General features: G+C 39.0%; 1 protein-coding gene across 1 annotated transcript in view; it reads right to left on the reverse strand.

Annotated features, from left to right (window-relative positions):
• Positions 1-11,683, reverse strand: part of LOC136858447 (golgin subfamily A member 6-like protein 7) — a 59,089-nt gene extending 47,406 nt beyond the window's left edge. The window contains exons 1-2 of the mRNA XM_067137997.2: positions 11,073-11,683; positions 10,749-10,929 (exon numbers count right to left, since the gene is read on the reverse strand). Coding sequence (XP_066994098.2) covers positions 10,749-10,920 — 172 coding nt within the window. The 5' untranslated portion in view covers positions 10,921-10,929; positions 11,073-11,683. The remainder of the gene's footprint in view (positions 1-10,748; positions 10,930-11,072) is intronic.
• Positions 11,684-26,765: the final 15,082 nt, after the last annotated feature.

Genomic DNA, 26,765 nt, shown 5'->3' on the forward strand with positions numbered 1-26,765 from the left:
AGATTACCCGGCAGCAATATTTTCCTATTGGAGTAAATATATCTGGGGTGGAATAGTGGGTTCCTAGCTTCAGCAATGAGCGCATCTCTTTCCCCTACATATTATACCACATACGATTTGTTAGATTTACATGCTGAAATGTGTATTTTATGCTAAAGGAAAATTGTGTAGCTTACCAAATTTTGCAGACCTTATGCAATAGGGATTGAAAGGAAACATGATGGAAGTTGGACAGTTAAGATGAAAGAGAGGAGCAGGACATAAATAATAAGCAGCAATATCCAACTTGGCTGGAACCCTGTGCCTGCCACACATCTCATAAGATTTTTTGTTTGTTTTATGTTTCAGCGACACAGAGAGGTCTTATAGTAACAATGAAACAGGAAAGGGCTAGGACAGGGAAGGGAAGGACAGTGGAGTGGGGCTCAAATCCACTATCTCCCGCAGCAAGCTGACAGCCACATGACCCAAACCGTGCAGCCACTTGCTCTGCCTTGCTCTTACAAACCCCTGAGGGAAAGAATTATTCTCATTGTAGGCTAGTATACTGTAAATGACATTAAGAATTTTTTTATTTTATACAGTACATTTTGGTGAGGGCAATTGTTGTTTTAATGGACAAAACAACATGATTATCAGCCTGTATTCATACATCTGTCAGACTTGGCAATGAATAAGAAGCCTCTCTCAAAAAGTATTATCAGCAATGAGTGATGAAAAGGGAAGCATATAGAAAAGTAAGACAAGGAAACAAAGAATAATTTACTGCAGATCCACAGAATACTTTACACACTAATGTAGGCTACTGTACTCAGTCATTAATTCATGTGTAAAATGGTGGAACTTCGCTATCTGCTGAGCCTACATAACATATTTTTAATGATGGAAATATTAAGTGGAGCGGGTTTTAGAGGAGAGATATGTTAATTAATTCAGCTTTTCGTCACAACAAAAGGTATAATGCGCTGCCATTACCCAACTTCAGGTCGGCAGGCATAGACCGTGGCCATGATCTGGGAGTTCACGCCTCCAATCCCGTTTGCTTACCCCACTCACAGATTCTGCTACCAACCTGAGCATAATAAAAACACAAGTTAAAAGCTGTAAAGGAAACATTGTGGAATACAGAACAAGAATAGTTGGTATGAAACACCTTAATGCAGTGGAGTGAACAACTTGCCGGCAGAACACCAAAACGCAATTAAAGCTTCAACACACAGGTGAGAGGTTTTGGTAGAAGACACCACAGAACCATAAAGTAACCAATTTCTTATTATGACAGTTCAAAGTAGTCAAATAAACAAGTTTTTATGCCCAATAACATACCAACAATACTGACCACTGTTTTCAATTCGGCGATAGCATGTAAAATCTTTGCAATTCTTGTTTGCACTCAATTTTACAATATGCCCACACCGTTTCACAAAGTCTGGTGTTTGAAATCAATTCGTAACATTAATAAAACTGTAAGAAATTGCTGAAATTGTTCTTATAATAAATGGCAAAACTGCTAACATTCTCAACACAAACATATCAATAAAAAACAGAATAAACAATAGGCACAAGGACCTAACAATATGCTGTTCTATATATACCGCGCCTAGATGTCTGCACTACAAATGGCAACTACTGGTGTTAATGTTGATATGCAGGTAGTGAAGTTTTGCTGGCCAGACTTGACAATCAACAGGAAGCCTCTCTTAAAAAGTATCATCAGCAATGAGTGTGGAAAGGAATGCAGATAGGAAAATCAGGAAACAAAGCAAAGAATGATTTAAATCTGCAGAATACTTTTCACACTAATGCAGGCTACAATACTCAGTCAATAATTCATGTGTAAATATATAACAGCAATTACTTGCATATCCCTTTTACTTGCTGCAAATCTCAGAGGTGAGAGATCTATACTACAGTGGAATCTACAGGGAGTACAGTTCAAGACTTCCCACTTCACCTAGGCGGGTGTTGACAGTGTTGACAGCCGAGGCAGTAGGATGTTTAGCTTTGTTGCTCAGTTCGCTAGTAACGACTGGATTTTTAAAGGTGTGTTGTAAGATTATTATCATGAAGGTCAAGTACACTACAGCGCAGAGAATACTTTTGAATGTTATTTGCACAAGAAGAAACCAGTTAAAAGGTGTCTTTGAAAATTCCGTAGACAATTTCCCGGTTCTATAGTACCATCAAAACGTTACGTGCATAGATTCCTTCACAAGTAGCATAGTACTGGTTCCATAACTAATAAGAAAAAACAGCGAAGGAGAACAGGTCTCCCACAAGAAAGGTTAGAAGATATACAAGCAAGGCTACAAGTCAGTCCGCATAAGTCGCTTCGGAGAGTAGTTTCACTTTACTAAGGAAAATTTAATGTGTCCTCCTATTCAATACATATATATCTCCATCATTAGATGGAGTAATACGAGGGTTGGAACTTAAATAGTGGCAACACTGCTGTGGAGACGCTATGCAACGGAATCTAATATTGTCGCTGATAGCACACGTTGGTTACACACCTACCTTACCTCAGAGCAAATGGACTCGCCCTTCCCACATCACCTGCATGCGCACAAGCGAGAGAAACACAGTCACATCTGAGCTAGCGGTTTAACGTAACATTGTCACTATGTTTTCCAAATGGGAATAATGGAGTTGGATCAGGATTGAATGTGCCAGAAGACGTACAGCACGTAAGTGCCATCAAGGTCTTCAAGAGGCTTGCGGGGAATCTGCATTGCCTTCCAGAACAGTGGCACGTTGGGTAAAAGCCTTCAACGATGGTCAGCAAACTGTGGCGGACAGTCATCGAGCAGGTCGTCCTAGGAGGTTCAGTGAAGAAGAAGTGCATGCTCTCGCCGCGTTACTGGACAGTGATCGAAACCAGACAATTCGTGAGCTCGCCCAAGAAACCAGATTAGTGCATACGACTGTGCTTCACATCCTGAAGGAACGCCTGGGCATGCAAAAAACTGCATCACGATGGGTTCCGCATGATTTGAAGAAAATGCACAAAGGGTTGCATTACGATGCTGTTAAGACGCACTTGGAGCGCTATGAGCATGAAGGAGAGACTTTCTTATGGCGTATCAGAATCCTGGATGAGACCTGGGCCAAATCGTACGAGCCAAAACAAATGCCAATCGAACAAATGGCGTCATCATGGGTCACCACCAAAGTCGAAAGTTCATCAGAGCCCCAGTACGGTGAAAGTTATGGTGATCCTCGTGTACGACTGTGACAGTGTTATCCTGATGCATTACATTCCGCCACGACAGACCATCAATGCATAGTATTACTGTTCATTTTTGGAGCACCACCTGCGACCAGCTTTCAGAAACAAGCGGCAACACTTTCTGAAGAATCCACCAATCATTTTGCACGACAATGCTCGGGCACATACACCGCAAGCTGTGGTTGATTTGTTCAGTCGATGGGACTGGGAAGTACTGTACCAACTAAGGTTAAGTTAAGAATAAGTTCCCACCTTCCAATACTTAACAATTTCTATATAATAGACTTATTAATTACATAATATAATCCATCAAAACCATCAAAAAGAATCCCAACAAACAACCAACACACCTCCTTCCGAACAGCTCCACCTTACATAATTGTCCCCCTACCTTTCCGTCCGTTTCCCCTAGCCTATCACAACACCACTCCTCAGTAAGCTCCACCCTACGCAACACTTCACCCGCTCTCCTTACGTCACTTACCTCTCCCTCCAATACTCCCCGCCCACCGCAAGCACCTCACACACGTACACAGGACTCAGTCAGTTAACAACACGGCGTAAGGGAGGACGTTAAATACGACAAGATTGTCTTTAAGGTAATCAACTCTATTATCCTTCTTTCTCGCGAACATACATTTTTAACAAGGTTTTCTCCTCAAAATATTTTCTATTTCACTTCTCCTTTTCTCGTTTCAGACACATTTTAATAATCCTACCAAACTCAACATCAACTACGGTTATTTTATCAAGATTTCCCCGATAAATCACATATAAGAAAATCCTGTATTCTTCAATTTATTTTCAAGATCGACAAAATGTACACGCCTCCAACATGAAGAACCTTATCGCTGTTTTTAATTCGCCACTTGAAAACTGACTTGTTGTGTTTTTAACCAACATGAATGAACTTTATCTCATCATCTTTATCATATGTTTTAATTTTCGAGCCATTTTATCATATCTTTTAGCTTATGTATCATCTTAACATCAATGTATTTTAATTGTCTTGCCATTTTACCAATTTTAGCTGAAGATGTTCCATATCGGAACGAAACATGTACTAGAGGTTATATGGATTATATTATGTAATTAATAAGTCTATTATATAGAAATTGTTAAGTATTGGAAGGTGGGAACTTATTCTTAACTTAACCTTAGTTGTGTTGAGCCAATACGGAATAAACATGAGATTTATAAGCTGTAAGTACTGTACCATCCACCATACTCCCTGGACTTAAGTCCTTGTGACTTCGATTTGATTCTGAAGATGAAGGAACCACTTTGTGGCATTCGCTTCAGAACTGTTGCAGAGATTTGACAGGCAGTAGATCACTCCATTCGCATCATCAACGGAACAGGCTCTGTCAAAGGTATACTACGACTTCCACATCAAAGGCAACGAACGGGTTATACACAATGGTGACTACACTGAAGGACAGTAAAGGTTGCTAACATGCAACTCTTTTGTTTCTGCTGTAAATAATGACTGTTTCCTCGTAAACACAGCTGATCCAACAATAGACACGATCGTAAGAACGGGACCAGTCGGGCCGTTTCGAGAGGACAACAACTTAATGAATTGGAACTTCATTGACGGTTTCTACTATGGTCACATACAGTTTACCAGGCATCTGTTATCTTCTCTAACACAGGTTATCAATTTTTTCGCTGCCCTCCTGACTGTTTAAAATAAGGCAAACACACCTAGCCAACATTGGAAACAGTCATTAAGAATGGGACCGTTAAAATTGAGAAGATCAGGCCTTTCGAGAGTGCTACTATTCTAAAATTTGAACTTCAATGGCGGTTTTCCATCACATGTCACATACATTTCACCTGGCATGTGTTTCCTCTCAAACTTAGATTCTCAAGTTTTTTTGCTCCCCTCTTAACTATTCGTGATGGTGACTCTACAGAGACAGACTGTCAATTCTGAAATTTTAACACAGTGATTTCGTCCTGTATTTTAAGTGTATCACACTGCAAAATTTTTAGACTAAGAGGTCCATAACCTCACTATATACACTTATTGTTTGTGTCTGTCTTATCTCATTAGTTTTCATTTTTTCTTCATAGGTTTTCTTAACTTGAATTATGTAAAAATGTTAACTTTTTTCACTGAAGATGTCTCAAACTAGTTGATACTACTCCATCTAATGATGGAAATGTGTATATATTGAATTGTTTTTTAGTTCTGTCATGTCTCTTTTGTTTTTCATTTGTTCATCATGTTTTTAGCTCCTATTATGTAAATAACTTTTACACCCTTTTTTTCACTGAAGATGGCTCAGACGAATCGAAACATGATTGACTTTTATTACTCCATCTAATGCAGGTATATATGTATTGAATAGGACACATTCAATTTTCCTTTGTTAAGTGAAAACCGTCAATACGGAATGATTCTAATATCTTGTAATCGGAGAGTAGCTCAGGAAACAAGTATTTCACATTCATTACCATGTAATGCAACAAAATTAATACATTTACGACCTTACCGGATTCATTCGGTTTATAACATACAGCCTACAGGTTTCATTGCAAGAATAAGATTTTGCAATTGGCTAATGAATAGTGTCCATAATGGTATCGTGGATCCAAACTTTAATTTTATGAGTGACGAAGCATAGTTGCATCTGAGTGGGTATGTCAATTCACAGAAAAATAGGATCTGGGATACAAAGAATCACACATTTTACAGCCAAGACCTCTGCATGACATGAAAGTGGGTGTATGGTGCGTTATTAGTGCCCGACAAATTATCGGTCCGATATTCTTTCAGGACACTTACTTCCGAACGTTATATTCATGTTCTTTTTTTTGCTGAACTGACTGAAGAAAAAAGGTACGGCTATTTCCAGCAGGACGGTACGATGGCTCATACGGCGTGTAGCTCTGTACGACAGTTGCAGGAAGTGTTCGATGATCAGATCATCTCCTTCGCCTGAATTAAGCACTTGTAACTTTTATCTATGAGTAAATCTGAAAGGGAAAGTTTACAGGAATAATCCTCGAACTGCAGAAGAATTAGAAATCAAAATTAGGAACAGTGTGCGTTCCATCAGTGTCCATTAACTGCAAAGTGAGTTTCGAAATCCCATTACAAGATGTGAAACTTGCACAACAGCTCAGGGAGATAACTTTAAACATCTTCTGTAAATACTGGTGAGATCAGTTTTGTTTACTAGTCTATTTGTTTGATTTGTTTATTTATTTAAAGCTGGCGAGTTCAGTTTCTCTACGTGTAATCATGCCGCTTCTTTGAGATGATTACGTCCGCTCGCCACTGAGGGCACTGCGCTCGTTATCACCATTTCTCTGCACTCCTATGCCTCGGAACTCCAATACGAAGTCTTAAAAATACTCCCTGAATTTAATGAAGGTCTGTGTTAACTGAATCATGGGCATACAATATGTTACAAAAGAGATGAAGGAAAAAAATGATTCAATATTTGTAGGCTCTACCTAATTCTCCTATAGAACTCTCCTATCCCTACATAAATTATTCTCTTATACAAGCACCCCTGGCATTACAGCAATTAAACATCATTACAAGCCAGGACATGCAATTATATCTCATTTATGGTCTATGAAGAAAATGCTGATATTAATCAACATGAAACGCTATGTAAAGTATAATTTCTGTATCGTCCAAAGTTTCTTCAGGAAGGAAAACAAGGTCCTCATTTCTACTTTTTCTATAACCTTGGGAGAGCTTAGTTTGATAGTTAAAAAGAAAGATTGAAGTTTGTAGGTTATGCCTAACTGATAATTCTCTTGGAATGAAACCGATCATTAAGCCCATCACTATCCTACTAGGTGAAAAATATTCCAGAATGTTCACATTTCTGTTGTTAATTTACTAACTACATCATAAAAGAACAGGAATGTATCCCACCCATAACCAAAATGAATTACTTAAGAGACCAATGACAAGTAAATTTAGTGATGGTATGCAATAACAGTACAAGTCAAAAAAAAAAAAAGAGTACAACTCCTTGTACTGGTCTGATCATTTTTCATTTGAAAGTTTCATTTTGCACTGCTACGTGCACTATGGAATGCAGTGTGTTACGAGCATGTTTCGAATTTTACCCATCTGTCCACTCATAGATATAAAGTTGACGATGTTAAATATGTACTCATCCTGATTTTGCCAAAAACTGACTTCGTACTGTTATTACCGCCGACAATTGAATTTATTCGTGGATGCAAGATCATTTGTAAGAATCTAGAGATATAAGCAATGGGCAAAAGTTCAGAACACCTTACATTTTCCAGCGCTACGCATCCTGGCGCGATTGCACTGTCATTTGTTTCTCTCTCGCTCGCTTCTCGCAAAGGACTTGATCGTGCGGTGGACAGAGCTGCCAACTGTTCATATAAAGAACTAGTCCTAGTGCAGCGGCGCTACTTTTATTTACGAATCTCATGACAAAGCCATTGGTCTGGATTGGTTAGGCCATTGGTCTGGATGAAGCAAAGGGGGTCTCGGGATTGGTTAGACCATTGGTCTGGATCAAGCAAAGGGGGTCTGGGGGCGTTAATTCCCCAGGTTAGAAGCCGCGGAGCGGCCTTAGGCCTCTAGTATCCCGCGTGACAAAGCCATTGGTCGGGATTGACAAAGCCATTGGTCTGGATTGGTTAGACCATTGGTCTGGATCAAGCAAAGGGGGTCTGGGGGCGTTAATTCCCCAGGTTAGAAGCCGCGAAGCGGCCTTAGGCCTCTAGTATCCCGCGTGACAAAGCCATTGGTCTGGATTGGTTAGACCATTGGTCAGTGACAAAGCCATTGGTCTGGACTGGTTAGACCATTGGTCAGTGACAAAGCCATTGGTCTGGATTGGTTAGACCATTGGTCAGTGACAAAGCCATTGGTCTGGACTGGTCAGACCATAGGTCTGGATCAAGCAAAGCTTACGCCCCCAGACTAGAAGCTGCGAAGCAGCCCTAGGCCTCTAGTATCCCGCGTGACAACGCCATTGGTCTGGATTGGTTAGACCATTGGTCAGTGACAAAGCCATTGGGCCTGGGGGCATCCAGATTAGAAGCCGCGAAGCAGCGCTAGGCCTCTAGTATCCCGCGTGATACCTCCATTGGTCTGGGCAGTTGTGTATTTCTTGTGCGCAGGTTGGTAACGGAATTCACTTACTTCATTGCTAGGAGTGACGTCATATCCCATAGAGTCTCACCCAATGGAAATGCTGGTACGTAGTTAGGCGATGGACTATGGCGCGTGATAACTTCTATTAGGTTATAAAAGCAAAATTATTTCTGGGGGACGGTGGGTGGGTTCTTAACTGTCGCAGTGAACACATCACTCCTCCACAAGGTATTCCACTTAAGATTTCCAACATATTACATCCTTATCATGCTATAAAAGTAATGAAAGTCTTACTGAATTTCTACCAAGCAAGGCAATACATGAAGGGTTTCAATGTCTTTAAATAAAAAGAGAAAAAATAGCAAACATACTTTTATAAAAGGAATATAAATAGAACATTCCTGACTTCGAACTTACACACTTAATTAAGATGATCGACTATTGGAGATTCTCTTACAATCATTCAGTATTCTTATTTTTCTTTCCAACTCATATTTTTTTTTTGTTGACACCTCTAAAATAAGCCTACCAATAACTTTGTCTCAAAATTCTTAACCCGCCAATGCACGGGTTGGGTCTGTGAGACCCATGCGCTGGTATTTCCAACATTTTCTGATAGACGGTGATAGCTGCATACTTCCGGCTTCTGCTACCTTCCTTTTATCACCGGTGTAGTATTCCTGCTGATGAACATGGGATTGATTGCTTTAGAGCGTGAGCAGTGGTAAGTTAAAGTGCTACGGGGCCCGTGAGACCCAACCCGTGCAGTTGTTTAAGTTTTTTAAATTTTTATCTTAAGCATTTTAGTCTTTCCATGTTAACCGTGTAGGCCTACATAAAGAAGATTATACAGTGATTATTACTTAGCGTCTTGTCCAAATCCATGGTTTAGCTAGCCTGGCTGTCTTTCATCTTAGTTCCTTGGGTTTTAAGTACAGAGGTGAGACTGAAAATGGGTTGACCTGGACTAACCAGTTCATTTCTTCGTAGGTCTAAGAAAAAGGAGTGTTATGATGTCAGCAATCCACGTGATATGGAACGAGTTGCCGCATTATTGGAGGAACCATTATCAGATGATGAAATTTACTGTGGTTTTCCTCTCGTCGATGCACAACAATGATAAAACTGAGGAAAGTATAGAAGGAAAGAGGAAGCCTGTAATAGTCACATTCCATAATTCAGCTAAGGGTGGTGTAGGCTGTGTAGACGAAAGGACGGCTCGAAACACCAGACGTTCGACAATGGTGGTCTTCTATGCATTGCCGAATATTGCAGGCTTTAACGCATATTTAATGTTCAGAGCCACCAACTATAACTCTCCAGACGCAAGGAACAGAATAATTTTTTTGAAGAAACTCTTGTTTCTTCTAACTGAAGAACAAATAAGAGAAAGAGCTGTCTCAAGATATCTTCCTAAGAGCATTCGCGATACTGCAAGAAGGATATCTGGGTTGACGGCAGAAGCAGGACGTGAAAATACAGAAAATAAAAGAGGACATCGTTCATACTGTAGAGTAAGAAAGACCCGCTACTCGTGCTGTTTGTGCAGAAAGTTAATGTATCTTGAACTCTCCGTATTTGTGTGCAGTGAATGTAAAGCTGAAATGTGAATGTTCCAGTGAACATTCTGGATCTTCAAGATTAGGTTATGATGATTTAATACATTTTGACTTGATAAGTTCTGAATTTTGTGATCAAATAAAATATTGTGTGTAAATTTGCAGTGGTTAGAGAATTGCTTTGTAAAATGTTAAGTAAGTGTTAATCATCAACGGTTTTGTGACAGCACTGTGTTTATAATGTTAGCGGAATAGGAGGGAATGAATACTGAAAATAAAAATATATTAGCATACTATAAAAAAGAAATATGATGATGGGTCTGTGAGACCCAATCCGTTTACTCATGTTACTTTTTGTGACCCGTGCACTGGCGGGTTAAGATTGCCTGACAAAATCAGTAAATACATTGACGGTAACGCAATACATGAAGGGTTTCAATGTCTTTAAATAAAATAAGAAAAAATAGCAAACATACTTTTATAAAAGGAATATAAATAGAACATTCTTGACTTCGAACTTACACACTTAATTAAGATGATAGACTATTGGAGATTCTCTTACAATCATTCAGTCTTCTTATTTTTCTTTCCAACTCATAATTTTTTTGTTGACACCTCTAAAATAAGCCTACCAATAACTTTGTCTCAAAATTCTTAAGATTGCCTGACAAAATCAGTAAATACATTGACTGTTAGCAAGCAAAACATTTACACCAACTTTCTTTATGAAAATATCCAAGTTACAGTTACATATGGAAAAAGAGCAGAATAGTGTTCCCTGTCATCCTAACCTATTTTCAGAACCCTTGGGTATGTATTAATGACAGCCTTTCACAACCATAAACAAACTTACTTTTTGGTATTTCCAGCTTTTCTGCACCAAAAGATTCTACAGAATCCTCATCACTAGCTTCAATATGTCCAGTTTCTTGAGAAGTTTGGTCTTGTTCTGTTTTACAATTTAACACTGTCCAGCCATCAGAGATATCAGAATCGCTACCACTCTCTTTGATATCGTGCTCCATGACAGATTCCTAAAAAAATATACGAACATTCTGAACACGTTTCAAAATAAGAAGCCTGCCTTCTATGAAGTATTTCCATTTCAATCATTGTCTTCTACAAAGAAGCTGCTAATACAAACATTTAACCACTAAAACAATGCTGTTCAACATACCTTACTCCTCCAATGCAGAACTATTGCTACTAAGTTTTAAAATAATCCATATTGAACGATGTCATTCAGCCACCCATAATTTTCCATACGTCTTAGATCCAAATGTTATGATTTCAGGTACTGCGATTGTAGCAAAGAAACCGAAAGTGCAAGGAAACAAAGGAATGTATAAAAAGCTGGTTGACAACATACAGCTATTACACCACACTGACCACAGCCACAACAGACAGATAGTACACTGCAAGGATCATATAAGACTGCGACTGCGGCAGTGTCACTACCTTAGAAATTGATCGTCGTTTACTATTTTCTTTGCGAAGCTTGGCAGGTAAAAATGTGAGTACATATGATCTTCTTTCAACACGATGCAAAATTTCTGTGGCCGACTTAAAATTTCACTCACATTTTTTTTTTTTTTTTTTTTTTTTTTTTCTAGACCATATTTTCTTTCGTTCTACACAAGACCCAAACACGAACAATTCGTATGTAGGGAGCGCTGTCAATGCTCCCACCTTCTCCACGTGCTACTGTGATCTCAAAGAGCGTGCCATTCGTCGTAAATTAAATGAGTGTTCCTTCCTCAACACAAGACACGATGGTTCTGCGGCGTGTGTTTAAAGAGCGATTCCGTGGGTGTTGAGTTTATTTTAGATTCCTGAATGGCAGCTGTCCAGCTGCTTTATCTTCGGCGGTTGCCGAACCGATAGGTTACAGTGGCGGAGATGAGAGGGGCGAAGGGCCGCACCCCCTCCCATACTTATGGTGAGAACACTATTATACATGTTTATTCCATTTTATCCGCCTGAAACTAGGAATTATTTTTTAAAAAAGGTACAAGCCTGTTGTCTTATCAACTAATTCTTTCCTTTAATTTATTTAATCTATAATAATAATAATAATAATAATAATAATAATAATAATAATAATAATAATAATAATAATAATAATAATAATAATAATAATAATGATATTTGGTTTACGTCCCACTAACTACTTTTACGGTCTTCGGAGACGCCGAGGTGCCGGAATTTAGTCCCGCATGAGTTCTTTTACGTGCCAGTAAATCTACCGACACGAGGCTGTCGTATTTGAGCACCTTCAAATACCACTGGACTGAGCCAGGATCGAACCTGCCAAGTTGTGGTTAGAAGGCTAGCGCCTTAACCGTCTGAGCCACTCAGCCCGGCTTCATTTAATCTATATAATAAAACAACATGTCATGACTGACTATCTGACTGATTCATTATCGCCGAGTAAAAAAATTTAAAAAAATAAAATTTTGGGGATACATTTATATTACAGTATAAGTGCTCGCTAAGGGAGGATTTTTTGATATTCCGTCGCTAAAGGGGTGAAAATAGAGGTTAATCGTTTAAATGATTACATCTATAACTCCAAAATTAAACAGTTTACAGATGTGCCGGAATTTAGTCCCGCAGGAGTTCTTTTACGTGCCAGTAAATCTACCGACACGAGGCTGTCGTATTTGAGCACCTTCAAATACCACTGGACTGAGCCAGGATCGAACCTGCCAAGTTGTGGAATTTTCTTCTAAAATAAAGAAACACGTACTTTTTGTTTTTGGAAACTCTCCTTAAGGTGGGTGAAGAAAGGTGGAAATGGGGTTGAATACCTTTTATGAACATACTTATAACAAAAAATGAAGTTAAGACATGAAAATTGGCATTTAGAATTTTCTTTCAAAATAAAGAAAAACGTATTTTTTTAATATTGAAAAATCCAATCAAGGGGCGTAAATCAGTACCGGCACCGTATATCTACAGTATATCTAAAACACCTAGCCTGTTACAGACGTGAAAATTGGTATTTGGAATCTCCTGCAAAAGTAATAAAAGCGCATAATTTGTTTTCGGAAAATCCACGGGGAAATGAAAAAGGGGGTGATTTTTTAAAATGAGTATATCTACAGTATACCGGTATCTCAAAAACTTAACATGTTACAGGCGTGAAAATTAGTATTATTAATCTTTTAAAACAAAGAAAAACGCACCGTATTCTTTTGCTTTTGGGTGATAACAAGTGAAAAATGATTTGAATTATTTTTATGAGGATACTTATAAAGCAAACACTGAAGATGATACAGGCGTGAAAATTGGTATTTGGAATATCCTTTAAAACTAAAGAAAACGTATTTTTTTGTTTTCGCAAAATCCACTTAAGCGGGCGTGGTGTGGAAAGGACTGAAAAACGGGTTGAATACATTTTATGAGGATACTTTGAGAAAGTTCCTGACTCGCTGACTATCTTTTGCAAACATATAAATCTGCATTTATATTGAAAATTATGAAATATCTGCATTTAAAATGGAAAATATGAAAATTAATAAAAATTAATATTCATTAAATAAAATACACAATCGTCGAACCTTGTACTCACACTTACTTCTTACCTGCTTACTTACACATACGTTATTTGATGGGCGCCAGCTACCACTCAGTGCAGCAATAATAGAATGAGAATCTTGACTATCTCTAGCTTGTGGGGTAATAAGCTTACTTTTGACAACATACCATATAAGTTCAGGGAAAAGGAGATTGGCGTTAGGTTTGCCCATTTAATTTGAGGTTAGCTAATTCTGTCATTGAAATAATACTATAAATTCATTTGATAGAACAAAATATATTCTGTATATAAAAAATAGTAAGTCTTGCTGCGATAAAACAGATGTGAATATGAAATTATGACATTGCAACTGAAAGAAACTAGGCATGAATTTGAATTCTTCTTGACCGGACATTTAACAATTTATATGAAATATATCCCTCACTGGTTCACATGACTGTACCTTCAACACTTTGACTGTAATTACGACGTATTCCTTAGATCTGGTGTTTACTGCAGACGTGTCACACCTAATTTGGTGATGTATCCATGTGACTGCTTCTTCGCCATATCATATGACTTCCGGGTAAGTCTGCACTGTATGATCTCACTCTCTCAATGACCAAAGACTAATGGCTCACTGAGTCTTCTCCATCTCGTTCACACTCGTTGACTCTCGTTGACTGACCGACTTAGGCCTCTGCTTCCAATTGAATAATGACTGACGCTACAAGATACAGTCACCTTATATAGGCGTTAGGTTGACGCACCTACGTAACCTCCAGAAATGACAACAATCTACTCCCACCTCGCGACAGATATTACCTACAATGGTGAAATAGCCCGGGGCACCCAGTAGGTCTCTCCCAGCAGTGAGCGCACCGCTAAATGAGCACGATGACGTAGCAATGACTTGGCAGTAACGCCAGCAGTATTGCACAATGTAGCAATGTCATATCCACATCTGACATACAGCAACTCTTTACTGTACATGTCTTTACTGTTAATCTACACACACGTATATATGCATACAGTTAACTACAATTACGCAAGACAAGCATTGCAGAATCGAATTGAATAATAATGATATTACAATAATAGTAATCTCACAAATATAATATTAATAATAATAATAATAATAATAATAATAATAATAATAATAATAATAATAATAATAATTGAGCCATGTATTTGGTTTCTCCTCCCCCTTATACTACTTGCTATGTGTATTTTAATGGTTTTAAACTTATTTTATGCACTACTGTGTTATTTCGCCGCTTTGAGTTGTGCCCTCGGGCAAATTGTAATAAAGTATTCCCAAATTATGGCCCCAGGGTAAAGGAGCTTTTTCCGCCCTGGGAGCGGCCTGTCCTGTACTTGTCTCCCTTTGCTTTCCCTCCCTTGCCCCTGCGGATGCGCCGTGCCCCTCTGACGCAACCTGTGTGTCTCGCTTTGCGTCACCTGGCTTTGCGTCATCGCTACTCTTGGCGAGGCCGTGCTGGCTCGCTGGGAGTAAGCATTAGTGGTGGGGACTAGTGGTGGGGACGGAGCGGTTCGGTTCGGAGCAAGTACTGTGACGTCATTACTCGGTTAAACCGAGTACAGAACCGAGTACAACTTTATAGCGGTAAATTTAAAATTTATATTGATTTCTAAGCTACAGTTTACATTCATAAAGAAGATTATCAATTATTATCAGTGGTACAACGCTCCGTACTATCTGTTATTGGTTATTTGCACACTTTTTTATAATGTAATATAAATTTAACAGATAACGTAACAAGCAGTGTAATTACAACCCTGTGCTTAATATGAGGCATATCAAATAGACATAAATAAAGAAATAAACATACAAATGAATAAATAAATACAATAAATATAGATGCATATGTATAAACGTATCGTGTTCCATAATGCGATAATTGACGAAACGAAATCTAGTGCTCTGAAATGTGCCTAAATTCATATAATGTCAAACATTTCATTTATAACTATGTGGTAAAGAGTTAAATGAAAAATCTGTTAAGATAACATCAGTAATGGAAATAAGTAAAGTATACAAATGAACTCAATTCTTCATCTTGTGACAAGCATTAAAATCAAGACACAATACGTTGTACACAGACAGTATGGGAAGTACCGTTAGTGTTCTGTATTGTATGGAACAGGTGTTATATAGGAGGAATTTCCATTCAGAAATATCAGAGTTTGAGCTCGCTTTGCAGAAAGCGACGACCGTCGGTCTGAACGAATTTGTCCAGCACATGCAAAACACCTCCAATGCGGGCACCGATGTAGCAGGTACACTAAGGTAAGCAAGAGCAAGTTCACTTAAGGGTCAATGAATACTGAAATTTCACGACCGCATTGTAATCGAAATCGACTTTCAACCTATTAGGTCGTGTTGCACACATCTAGTGCGTGTCGAAGAGATGTTAAGTACAGAAAAAATGGCCAACCGGACACCAGTGGGATCCGAACCCACAACCTCCCGAGTTCGCGTTGGTAGCTCTACCAATTGAGCTATGGTGGCCTCGTTTTTTGCTCTGTTGGAAAGGATCTAAGCTACAGGTCTGGCTCTATCCTCTGCAACTCTCAATGACTGCTTGTCTTCGCATACAAAAGTAGCCACACTCCTATGCAACTTATTTTTTTTCCTGCACTGTCTCATCCATGCCTAGGAATGGAATTACTGTCACGACGTGCAACTGTATTTGTACCATGTCCTTACGATACGCCCGTTTTATGTGATTCCATAAATTTGACGTTCCTCCACCTGTGCAATAGATTTGATTGCAACTTTTAGAAGTAGCGGATTTTCTACCTGGACTGCTAGTAAAATACTGCCATGCTTGGGAGGACTGTCATGGCATTATTGCTTCTTTCTTATTACAAATATCGGTAGAAAATATAGCGCAACAACTTTAAACAAAGACATATGTAGTATAAGGAAACACAAATAGAACAGACGTCTCAGTCTGGAGTCTGAGCAACAGCACAGTGGTGTTGCGAGTCTAGCCTGGCTGGAAGGTTTACTGAAGCACCCGCAGCGCTATACTGAGTATTCGAGTTGAATCGGTGCTCCGCTGTGACGTCACGAAAACCTGAAGAACCGAGTTACTCTCCAGTTCTACTCGCTCCGTCCCCACCTCTAGTAAGCATTCTTGCCTTGCTCGGTCACCTGAGCACTTCACGGAGCTGTCTTCGAACCTAGGACCGCTAGGGGTAAGGGAGGTAAGCATCTAAGACTTGATTAAACTCACGGATGATGGGAGGACATTCCTTCGCTTGTAAGCCACTGGGTGGGCGCTAAATGTTGTTTTAAGGCATTATAAATGCCGAGCTGCTTGAAACATAACATGTTTGAGTCTGAATTTGTAAAGTTATGCGTGAACCCTTGGGTATGTTTACTGCAGCTTAAGAGAAGTTATTGGGAGTTTGTGCCCTTGTTAGATGTAAATATAGATGTTGAACAATGTATTCAAGTTCTCTAGGAGTTTTAGGCGCTTAGAAGCGTCTTTTAATGAAAGTTTGAAACCATTGTATGTTTGTTAGGAGTACCTTGATTCACTTGAAGTGGTGTATAATCGCTAAACTGTATCTAAAATTATCTATTGCATTTTAGTCCTCTGGTGTTAAATTGTGAACAGGGCTGGTCCCCTGTGAACTAGTATAGGGCACGTGTCAACGTAACCTTAGTGATGTTGATATTTAAATATTTAAACCTTCTTTACTCTTTTCGGTGTTCATCTATCTTGTTCAATAAACTTGTTAAGCTGGTTTCCTACGGGTATCAGTGTTTTCGCCCTCTGGGTGGTTTCCTATCCTTGTATAGTCCAGATCCTATGGGGGCCGCACCTTCTTATGGTTTTGCCAGTGATAATTATCGGTACAACAGCAACAACAACAACAACAACAACAACAACAACAACAACAATAATAATAATAATAATAATAATAATAATAATAATAATAATAATAATAATAATAATAATAATAATAATAATAATAATACAGATATCACCTTGTAGCTGGATTTGAACCGTTACAACTTTTATCTAAAAAACTGAAGATGTTACAGACATGAATTTTTTTGAATCTCCTTTAAAATAAAGAAACAGTATTTCCCCCCAGAAAATCCACGTAAGTGGGGGGAGGGGCTGAAAAGAAGCGAAATAGCGGTTGAAGTATTTATATTATGACGCTTATCTATCTATCTATCTATCTATCTCTATATATAATGGAATGTCTTGACTGATTGGATATCAATGCTCAAGCAAATCGGCTCTATATAAAAATATAATTTTGGGGATATATTGCTATTACAACGTAGGCACCCACTAAGGAAGAGTTTCAAAAAAATCCACCTCTAAGGGGATGAAACGGGGGTAAAACGCTGAAAACCAAAGTATTTATTACTCTGAAACCGTTTATCGAACAAAATTGAAATATCACTCAATGATTGCTCCTTTATGAACTAGATGTGAAATAACATAAGTTTAGAAACAAAATTCAGTGGAGTTAATATTTTAAAACAACAGTATTAATTTATCTGAAACAGTCTGAACTACGAGGTTGAAATTTTACAAGACAGTTGCTCCTATATGTCTTAAATCTCTCTCTCTCTCTATATATATAATAAGAGTTGTGTCTTTACATTGCTCAGAATTTAAAAAGGATGGTATTTCTGTATCAGTCGTGCACTTATTAATTTTCCGTAATTTCTGTCTGTCTGTATGCATGTATGTACACGCATCATGAGAAAACGGCTGAAGAGAATTTAATGAAAATCGGTATGCAATGTCGGGGAGTAAGTCGCTCGAATCTAGGCCATAAATAATTTTATTCACGCTGAGTGAAATGGTAGTTTAGGGAAGGCCTAAAATTAAATTCTCAAATCTTTTAGTTATTAGTGGCCTTATCTTTAATGAAAATTGGTCTGCAAAGTCGGGAAAGAAGTTGCTATAACCTAGGCTATAAATAATTTTATTCACGGTGAGTGAAATGGTAGTTTGGGGGAAGATCTGAAATGTAATTCTCAAATATTTATGTTATTAGTGATCGTATCGATAAATACTGCATACCTTAAGTTATATAGTATTAAATTTCCTATAATGCATGTCTTATACATTGTTACCGTACCGGCTATGATCACAGAGTCATTCATAAATTTAGATTTTTGTTAAGTCCATATCAGCGCCGAGTTATGAGGAAATGTACAAACAGAATGTAATGAAAATTGGAATGTAAAGTCGGAGAATAAGGAACTATACTCTAAGCTGTAAATAGTTGTATAAGACACCCTAATATTACAAAGTCGAGAGATAACTAAATGTGAAGGCCTACAATATAGAGAGCTCATAAAAGTTTCAACAATAACATTATATTGACCATTGTTTGTTGTGATGTGCTTTGTGTCCTCTGATGCTAATAAATAGGATTACTGCTGCGTACCGAGTATTTAAAAAGTGCTTTACGTCGCACCGACAAGATAGGTCTTATGGCGACGATGGGATAGGAAAGGGCTAGAAGTGCGAAGGAAGCGACCTTGGCCTTAATGAAGGTACAGCTCCAGCATTTGCCTGGTGTGAAAATGGGAAACCACGAAATACCATCTTCAGGGCTGCCGACAGTGGTGTTCGAATCCACTATCTCCCGGGTGCAACCACACAGCTACGCACCCCTAACCACACGGCCAACTCGCCCGGTCGTACCGAGTGTAACAGCCTGCTTGAATATTCGTGGAAAGTAGCTGGGGAGTTAGATAACTGTCTTCTTTAGCATGCCATTCATCTGGTTCAGAACTTTTCTGATACTACTGGTACGTAACACACTGGTTCATCATAGCATTCTTGCTATTCAACCCCTGCTCTGAGTCGCTGATTGGAATGATCAGTGTGCATATTTAACGGAATAATGGCAGAGGAGTATTCGCGGGTCTCTGCGGCCTGGTCTTTCCAGCCCTGGAACTTCGGACTGTTAGATCGGCACCGTAGTACTGTTCGTTAAAAGTGAGAAAATGTGCGGTTTTTCATTTGATCGAGTATTTTGTACGATAACATTGCTTTTAATCGCTACATTCCTACTGACGTTTTTGTAATGACCTATGTTGACTTCAGTTAGGAAAACCACAGTCAGTCTTTCTGAAAATCTCGTAGTGAAGCACGGGAATTATATTCCTTACCCGAAATATCACCTGTATCTAATGTTCCTGCTAATTCACAGGAATATTCATTTTAATGTAATGTATGAAAGGTTCCAAACTGTAAGATATTACTAAAATCTGTTTATATAAATCATAAGACATATTTCACAAGTAAGATGACTCTCCCTGTGAGTCAGGACAAACTTTGTAAAGGCCAGTCATGAGGCGGTTACTCACTGGTGAACCAACATTATGACTCGCACTGACCATTGTACCCCATGCATATATTAGTCATGAGGGCTGTTGGTCATAACAGCCTCTGGCTGTTATGATTGTAATGATCTTTGTACATTAAGATAGTATAAATGAAAGAACGAATCACTACTCGAGGTTGATTCTCTTCACCACTGTTCTGTGCAATACACGACGGTCACAAACGTGACACGTTCCTGGTCTTATGCTATAAACAGACCATGTAAGCAACTTTGTAATCAGCAACCAGACCTTTCTACTTATAATAAAAGAAGTTATTCTACAAAAAGTCTTCAATCCTTTCTGAGTTAAGGAACACGCAGACACGGTTCGAATTCGAGGGACCGTTAGTCGTAAAAAGCTAAAACCTTAACTGGGGGCCTGTCCGGGATAGGCAAACCGTCCATCCTAGCCAGATAGACTACAAAGCTTTTGGAGGTGTGAGTGACAACTTCCACGAGAAGCCTTTCCGACTACCTGCCGACACGCCTGCTGCCTATCCGTTCTACTGCTGCTGTACCCGACTCACCAAGGACAAGACGCCAAGCTGATCACCACCAAGACAGGAGGATGCTGAAATCGCTGCTCATCTTTTCCAGTCTGTAAGTGAAACATCAGCCACACAAAGTAAAAGAGTGCATTAGTGAGATCTATCAATTAAGTTTTTCGCTTTCCTAATTTTCTTTAAAAGAATACTTTCAGTGAACCCAAGTTAGATAATCTGGTTCAATTCAAACTTAATAATAATAATAATAATAATAATAATAATAATAATAATAATAATAATAATAATAATAATAATAATAATAATAACAATTCTTTTTCAATTGAATGCGAGCTCGCAAGATCCAATAGATCCTTTGCTTTTCACCATAATTGAAATTAACGAATAATTTATTAACATATAAATTTAATTTATCTCGTTTACATATTATTAATAATTCAATATGTCTGAGCAGTAACGTCTTTCAGAATTTGAATATGCTCATATCCAACTATTACCTGAATTTAACGGAAGTTCTTCCTGTAGCTTAGATTATTTTCTTGCAAGGTGCGACTCTTTCTTAAATAATTTTAAGAGAGCTGCTACAGTCCCACATGCAGACCTCATTAACAACTTCCTGTTAAATATGGTAAAATCTAAATTGAAAGGAGACGCATGTAGCATTTTGGATTTAGATGCCGACACTAGTTACAAGAGATTTAAAGAGAAGTTAGTAAGAAAATATGGAGATGTTAGAGACGAACGCCTCTTAATACAGGAAATCTCGAATTGTTTTCAGAAAGCTAATGAATCCTACACTGATTACCATGAACGCTTAGATTCGCTAACGCTTCTGTACAAAAGCCTCTGTAAAATCAACTATAGAGACCAGATCTTAGATTGAAATCTAAGAGATTCAGATGAAATAAGCTTACACACATTTAAAGCCGGTATATTAGAGCCATATCGCTCATACCTACGCTACGCACAAATCACAGACCTCAGTCAAGCTCTTAGAACCTGTAGATCATATGACAATGACAGATCACACGAAAACTACATGGATCAATTCAAAGGAACACGGTCGACAACTGAAAATAGATTTATGAGTAGTAAGCCGACCTCACACAACTCAAGTCATAAATCCATTCACGTTTTCAAGACTCTTCTCACAAGGGAGACCTCAGAACATATGTAATCATTCAAACCAACCTGCACATCATATACCGAATCAACCAAGCCGGCCTCATTGGACTGCTAACACACCTCAACAAATTTCTCAGCCTTCAGCTCAACGAAACCCACAACCTTCGAGACCTACTATTACAACGAATCGTCCCTACCCTACCCCCAGCCATATTGGTACACATTTCTCTCCCCAACAATCACATCAACAATTTCCAAAACCCATGTCAGGTGTTTCCACTATTCGAGGAAATTTCAACTCCCACGCGGAAACAATCGAAGACTCACTGTCTGAAAACTCTTCTAGCGAAGAATGTCTTTAGATGGAAAATACATACGACACTCAGGTCGACTCATCCTACTTTTCAAATGAGTACTTTGAGAGCGAAAACAAGGACTACACTCAGGATTTTCGTTTGGCCCAGTCTCCACGGCCGAAGACCTGAATAACATTTACATTGCTCCTCAGTTGCCTTTCATCACACTATGCGGACTTAAAATTCTCATTGATAGCGGCGCTTGCAACTCCATTATGAATCCCTTTGTAGCATATTCGCTCTTTCCCGATTTCATATTCAAAGAACAGTTTTGTATTCAGTCTGTTCTGATGACAATGTTCAGTACCCTATTTTCCAAGACCAGGACATAAACATTCAATTTTAGAGTAATGCAATGGCACAACTATTTTGACGCTTTGATCGGTACTGCCGATTTTGCTAAGCTAGATGCGAAAATTGACTATGGTTTAAAGAAAGTCACCTTAGCAGGTAAAGATGTACCTTTCTACTACCACTCCCCTAACAAGGAAAAACATCTTTCAACTCGCTTCAGACTCTCAGTTTACCGCAATTCCGGTTAACATCCAGCAAGGCAATGTATATGTTCCTATGTTCGAATACAAGGGAATGTCTTTCCCTGATGCGATATTACATGCAGAAAATTACCAAGTGTTATATCCAACGAAAACCCAGTTGAAACAACAGTTCGACGAACCCATACTTGTCGAACCCCTGGAAAACATAGATATCCAACCTTTGGAAATAAACTCCATTTCAGACAGACATAACAAATCACCTTCGTACACAGCACACGAATGGCTTAGAATGTAAGGCTATTCAGAAACTTTGTTCACAATATTCTGATGTCTTCTACTATCCGGGCTGTGACCTTTCCTTCTCCAGTGCGATGAAACATTACATTCGCACGACAGAAAATACTCAACGAGGAGGAAGAGAAATTACTGGATCAGGGGATAATAACCCACAGTGAATCTCCGTACTGTAATCTGATTTGGATAGTACCAAAGGAACCTGACCCTTCAGGACAGATGAAATGGAGATTGGTAATTTATTTTAGGCAATTAAACAGAAAGACCATTGAGGATAAATACCCTCTTCCTAGAATTGAAGAAATCCTCGACAACTTAGGGAACTGCCAATATTTCAGCACACTAGATCTAGCCCAAGGTTTTCACCAAATAGAGATGGACCCCAGGTCCATAGAAAAGACAGCCTTCACCATTGATAATAGGCACTTGATGTTCCAAAGAATGCCATTCGGACTCCGAATTGCTCCGGCCACGTTTCAGCATGTAATGGCCAATGTCTTAAAGCCATTCTTGTACAAGTTTTGCTTTGTTTATATCGATGATATAATTGTGCACAGCAAATCATTGGAGGAACACATCCAACATTTGGAACTAGTGCTCCAGAAACTCAAGGAGGTAAACCTCAAGATACAACTTGACAAAACAGAGTTTCTCCACAAGGAGGTCGCTTTTTTTGGTCACGTTGTATCGCAAGACGGTGTGAAGCCCAATCTTGACAAAATAGCATCAATAAAGGGATACCCCATACAGAAAACCACCAAGGAAATCAAGCAATTTCTTGGTTTGGCAGGATTCTATAGGAAATCCATTAAGGATTTCGCTAAAGTCGCTCAACCCTTGATTCGTTGTCTGGAGAAGGGATCAAAAATTGATACTGAGAATGCCGAATACCAGTGCGCATTCGAGACTCTCAAGGCCCTTCTAATTAACTCTCCTGTGCTAGCCTACCCTGACTTTGAGGAAACTTTTGTCCTCACTGCAGAAAGTTCAGACTTCGCTTTGGGAAGCGTCCTATCACAGAGGGGGTACCCCATTGCATACTATTCTAGGACACTAAACCCTGCCGAGAGGAAATATTCTACCATCGAGAGAGAGTTACTTGCAATTGTAGAAAGCTGCAGGCATTTCAAACCCTACTTCTTATGGGGCCGGCACTTTCAAGTAGAGTGTGACCACCGTCCACTGCAATCGCTCTTCACGTTGAAAGACCCTACTTCTAGACTTTACCGATGGAAAATAAAACTAGGAGAATTTGACTTTGACATTAAATACATTAAAGGAAAGTCAAACTGCGTAGCAGACGCGCTCTCGCGAGTAGAGATACACTTGAATGATGAAACAACGTCAAATGTAGCCATCCCTGGAGATGACAAATACCAGGATGAGATTGATAACGAAACGGTGTATTCAAATCAAGAGGACCCCATTTTTACTTTGAAATTATCTGGAAGGAGTCTAAATCAGAACCGAAACCATATTATTGTTAAATATGGTAATATTCCGAAAGTCCTTGAACAAAAGCTATTCAAGAAACATACACGACACATCATGTAGGTTACACACGAAAACCTCTATCAAGATTTAAATAATCTTTTGCTCCGAACAATCATCACGTCTAAAAGATTTGCTGTCCACTTTAATGATTTAACATTAGAGATCCCAACACTAAAACAAAGGAAAATGATCCAGATATGCCAGCGCAAAATGGAAAGAAAAATACTCCAGGTCTCATTGAGAGACAGAATACGGAACGAAGATATACGAAGGAGAACCGGCATGAAAGACGCTCTGACGACAGCCGATCAGCTAAAGTGGAAATGGGGAGGACACGTAGCGAGACTGGAGCAAAATCGATGGACCTACAAAATGACTATGTTGGATCCCAGACAAGGAAGACGGAACGTGGGAAGGCAAAGAACTAGATGGGCAGACTGGTTTGCGAGATGGGGAGGAAAACAATGGACAAGAACAGCAAAGATAAGGCAAGAGTGGAAAGAGCTGGGAAAAATTGTGTGCAGAGATCACTGACCTAACGGGATACACCTTTGCTCAAGCTCTGTGATAACATAGGTCGATCAAGACACATATTATAGATATTGTGCAGCAGTGAAATATGCAACAGTGCGCTTCCGCAAAGAGACCTGGAGATCACCTCTCTGATCACTACGGCATAATACAGTAAAATTGATAAAAAGAGGTTTTTATGAAGTGGTGAATATAAAATTATCATCCTCGCGTACACTGCGGAAAGAAGCCGAGCAAGTGTAAAATATGTTGAAGTACGCTCTCAGGACAGAGGCGAAGAATACAACATACAACTGTACACTTCGACGAAGAGGATACCGTGATGGTCATCTTCTGTGCCCTCGGGAGAATAGCAAGACGAATGTCAAACAGACAGACGTTTGCATGCAGTAGTGATTTGATAACTCATCACGTAACACATAGTGGAAGGAGGTAATGCACTTGCAATATATGTCAGGAGAATTTCAACGGAGGATAAGGTCAAGAAATTACAAGAAACGTCTACAACATTCGGAGAAGAAGCTATGCAAGAACGAAGAGTGCAAGTTAACGCTTTTACCTAGAAACAACCTGAACCCTCCCTGGGATAAAAGTGTACACGTGTCATTAATGCAACAGTGCGTTTTCGCGAATTGTGCTTCCAGAAAAACACAATTGCATTCACTCGGGGATGAGACTACACAAGTGTACAATATGCGGTAATACGTTATCATGAAAAACTACAGATTAACCACTATAATAATGCTCTTCAGGACCTGCTCACCTGATGAGCTAAACTGAGCACTGTCCCTGCATTGCAGGTGGCCATAGCCCTTAGGGGATTCATACGGCTAATTTATTTATTTATTAGGACTTGGCAAAACCTTTTTACTTCAGAATTAATAATCATAAAAACATCCAAGTGTCTGGAAGATGTCGAAGCTCATGACAAACAGAAACAATTAATCCAACAGTATCACTCTACAAACGACAATGGAATTACGGACACTGTCGAACACCTACAAACAAAATATTATTGGCCACATCTAAGGGGACATATTCGAAACCTAATAAACCAGTGCAACCTCTGCCAACGGAATAAGTACGAACGACACCCCAACCAAGTATCGAACCAAGGTCCGATCACGGCTGATCACCCCTTCGCTCAGATACACGTGGACACGTTCCACTTCGAACAAAATCGTGTCTTGACACTTTTGGATGTATTTTCGAAGTACGGACAAGCCTATGTACTGCCCAATGGCACAGCACTTGCCGTACTTAACCAACTCTAGGTGTATTTCTCACACCATGGATTTCCCAAACAAATTACCTATGACCAAGGAGGAGAATTCGAGAATAACTTAATTAAGGAGTTCTGCAAAGATACTAATATCAAATATCATGCTACAACTCCACTAAATTCCTCGTCGAATTCCCCAGCTGAGAGATTGAATTCCACCCTGCTAGAGAAATTACGTATTTCAAGAGATCACGACAAGTTTACCCCTCTCACGCAACTTTTAACTACTGCCATCACGAACTATAATTCCTCAATACATTCTTCTACCAAGCAACCCACATTCAATAGAATCTATGGCCCATACTATAAAGTTTTAGATCATATTTTTCCCCTTCTCCTCAAGTCAATGAATATATCCAAAGACAAAGCCAGCAGTTACAAGTTTTAAGAAGTAGTAACATTCAACCTAACACCTCTACCTTTTCTCACTCGTAAAAAATCGGGGAAACTGTCTATGTAACCCGAAATAAGAAATCCAGAAACCTCTATATCGACGGCATCATTTCTAAGACTGAGAAAAACAGGGTTTATTGCAAGATGAAAAATGGTAAGACCCACGTCAGAAATTTCAGGGATATCAAACCTAAGAGAGAAATCCTTACCCTTTCAGGTTCTTCCCAGGACACTGCTTCATCAACACCGAACGAGTAAAGAATGAGGGATTCTATGCCGATCCACTGGGACTCGTAGTCATAATTAGTAATTATCACAAATTTATGTTCAGCTTTAAACTAACCAGTCTACTCGACTCGTACAACAATATTCACGGAACCACTTCTTACCTTTTATCACATGCCAACAACACCTTCCCTTATTTAATGTATGAACTAACGGAAAGTTTAAAGAACACTAGGAAGGAGTTAAATAAA

This window comes from Anabrus simplex, chromosome 1 (assembly GCF_040414725.1).
Source record: "Anabrus simplex isolate iqAnaSimp1 chromosome 1, ASM4041472v1, whole genome shotgun sequence".
Taxonomy (NCBI): Eukaryota; Metazoa; Arthropoda; class Insecta; order Orthoptera; family Tettigoniidae; genus Anabrus; species Anabrus simplex.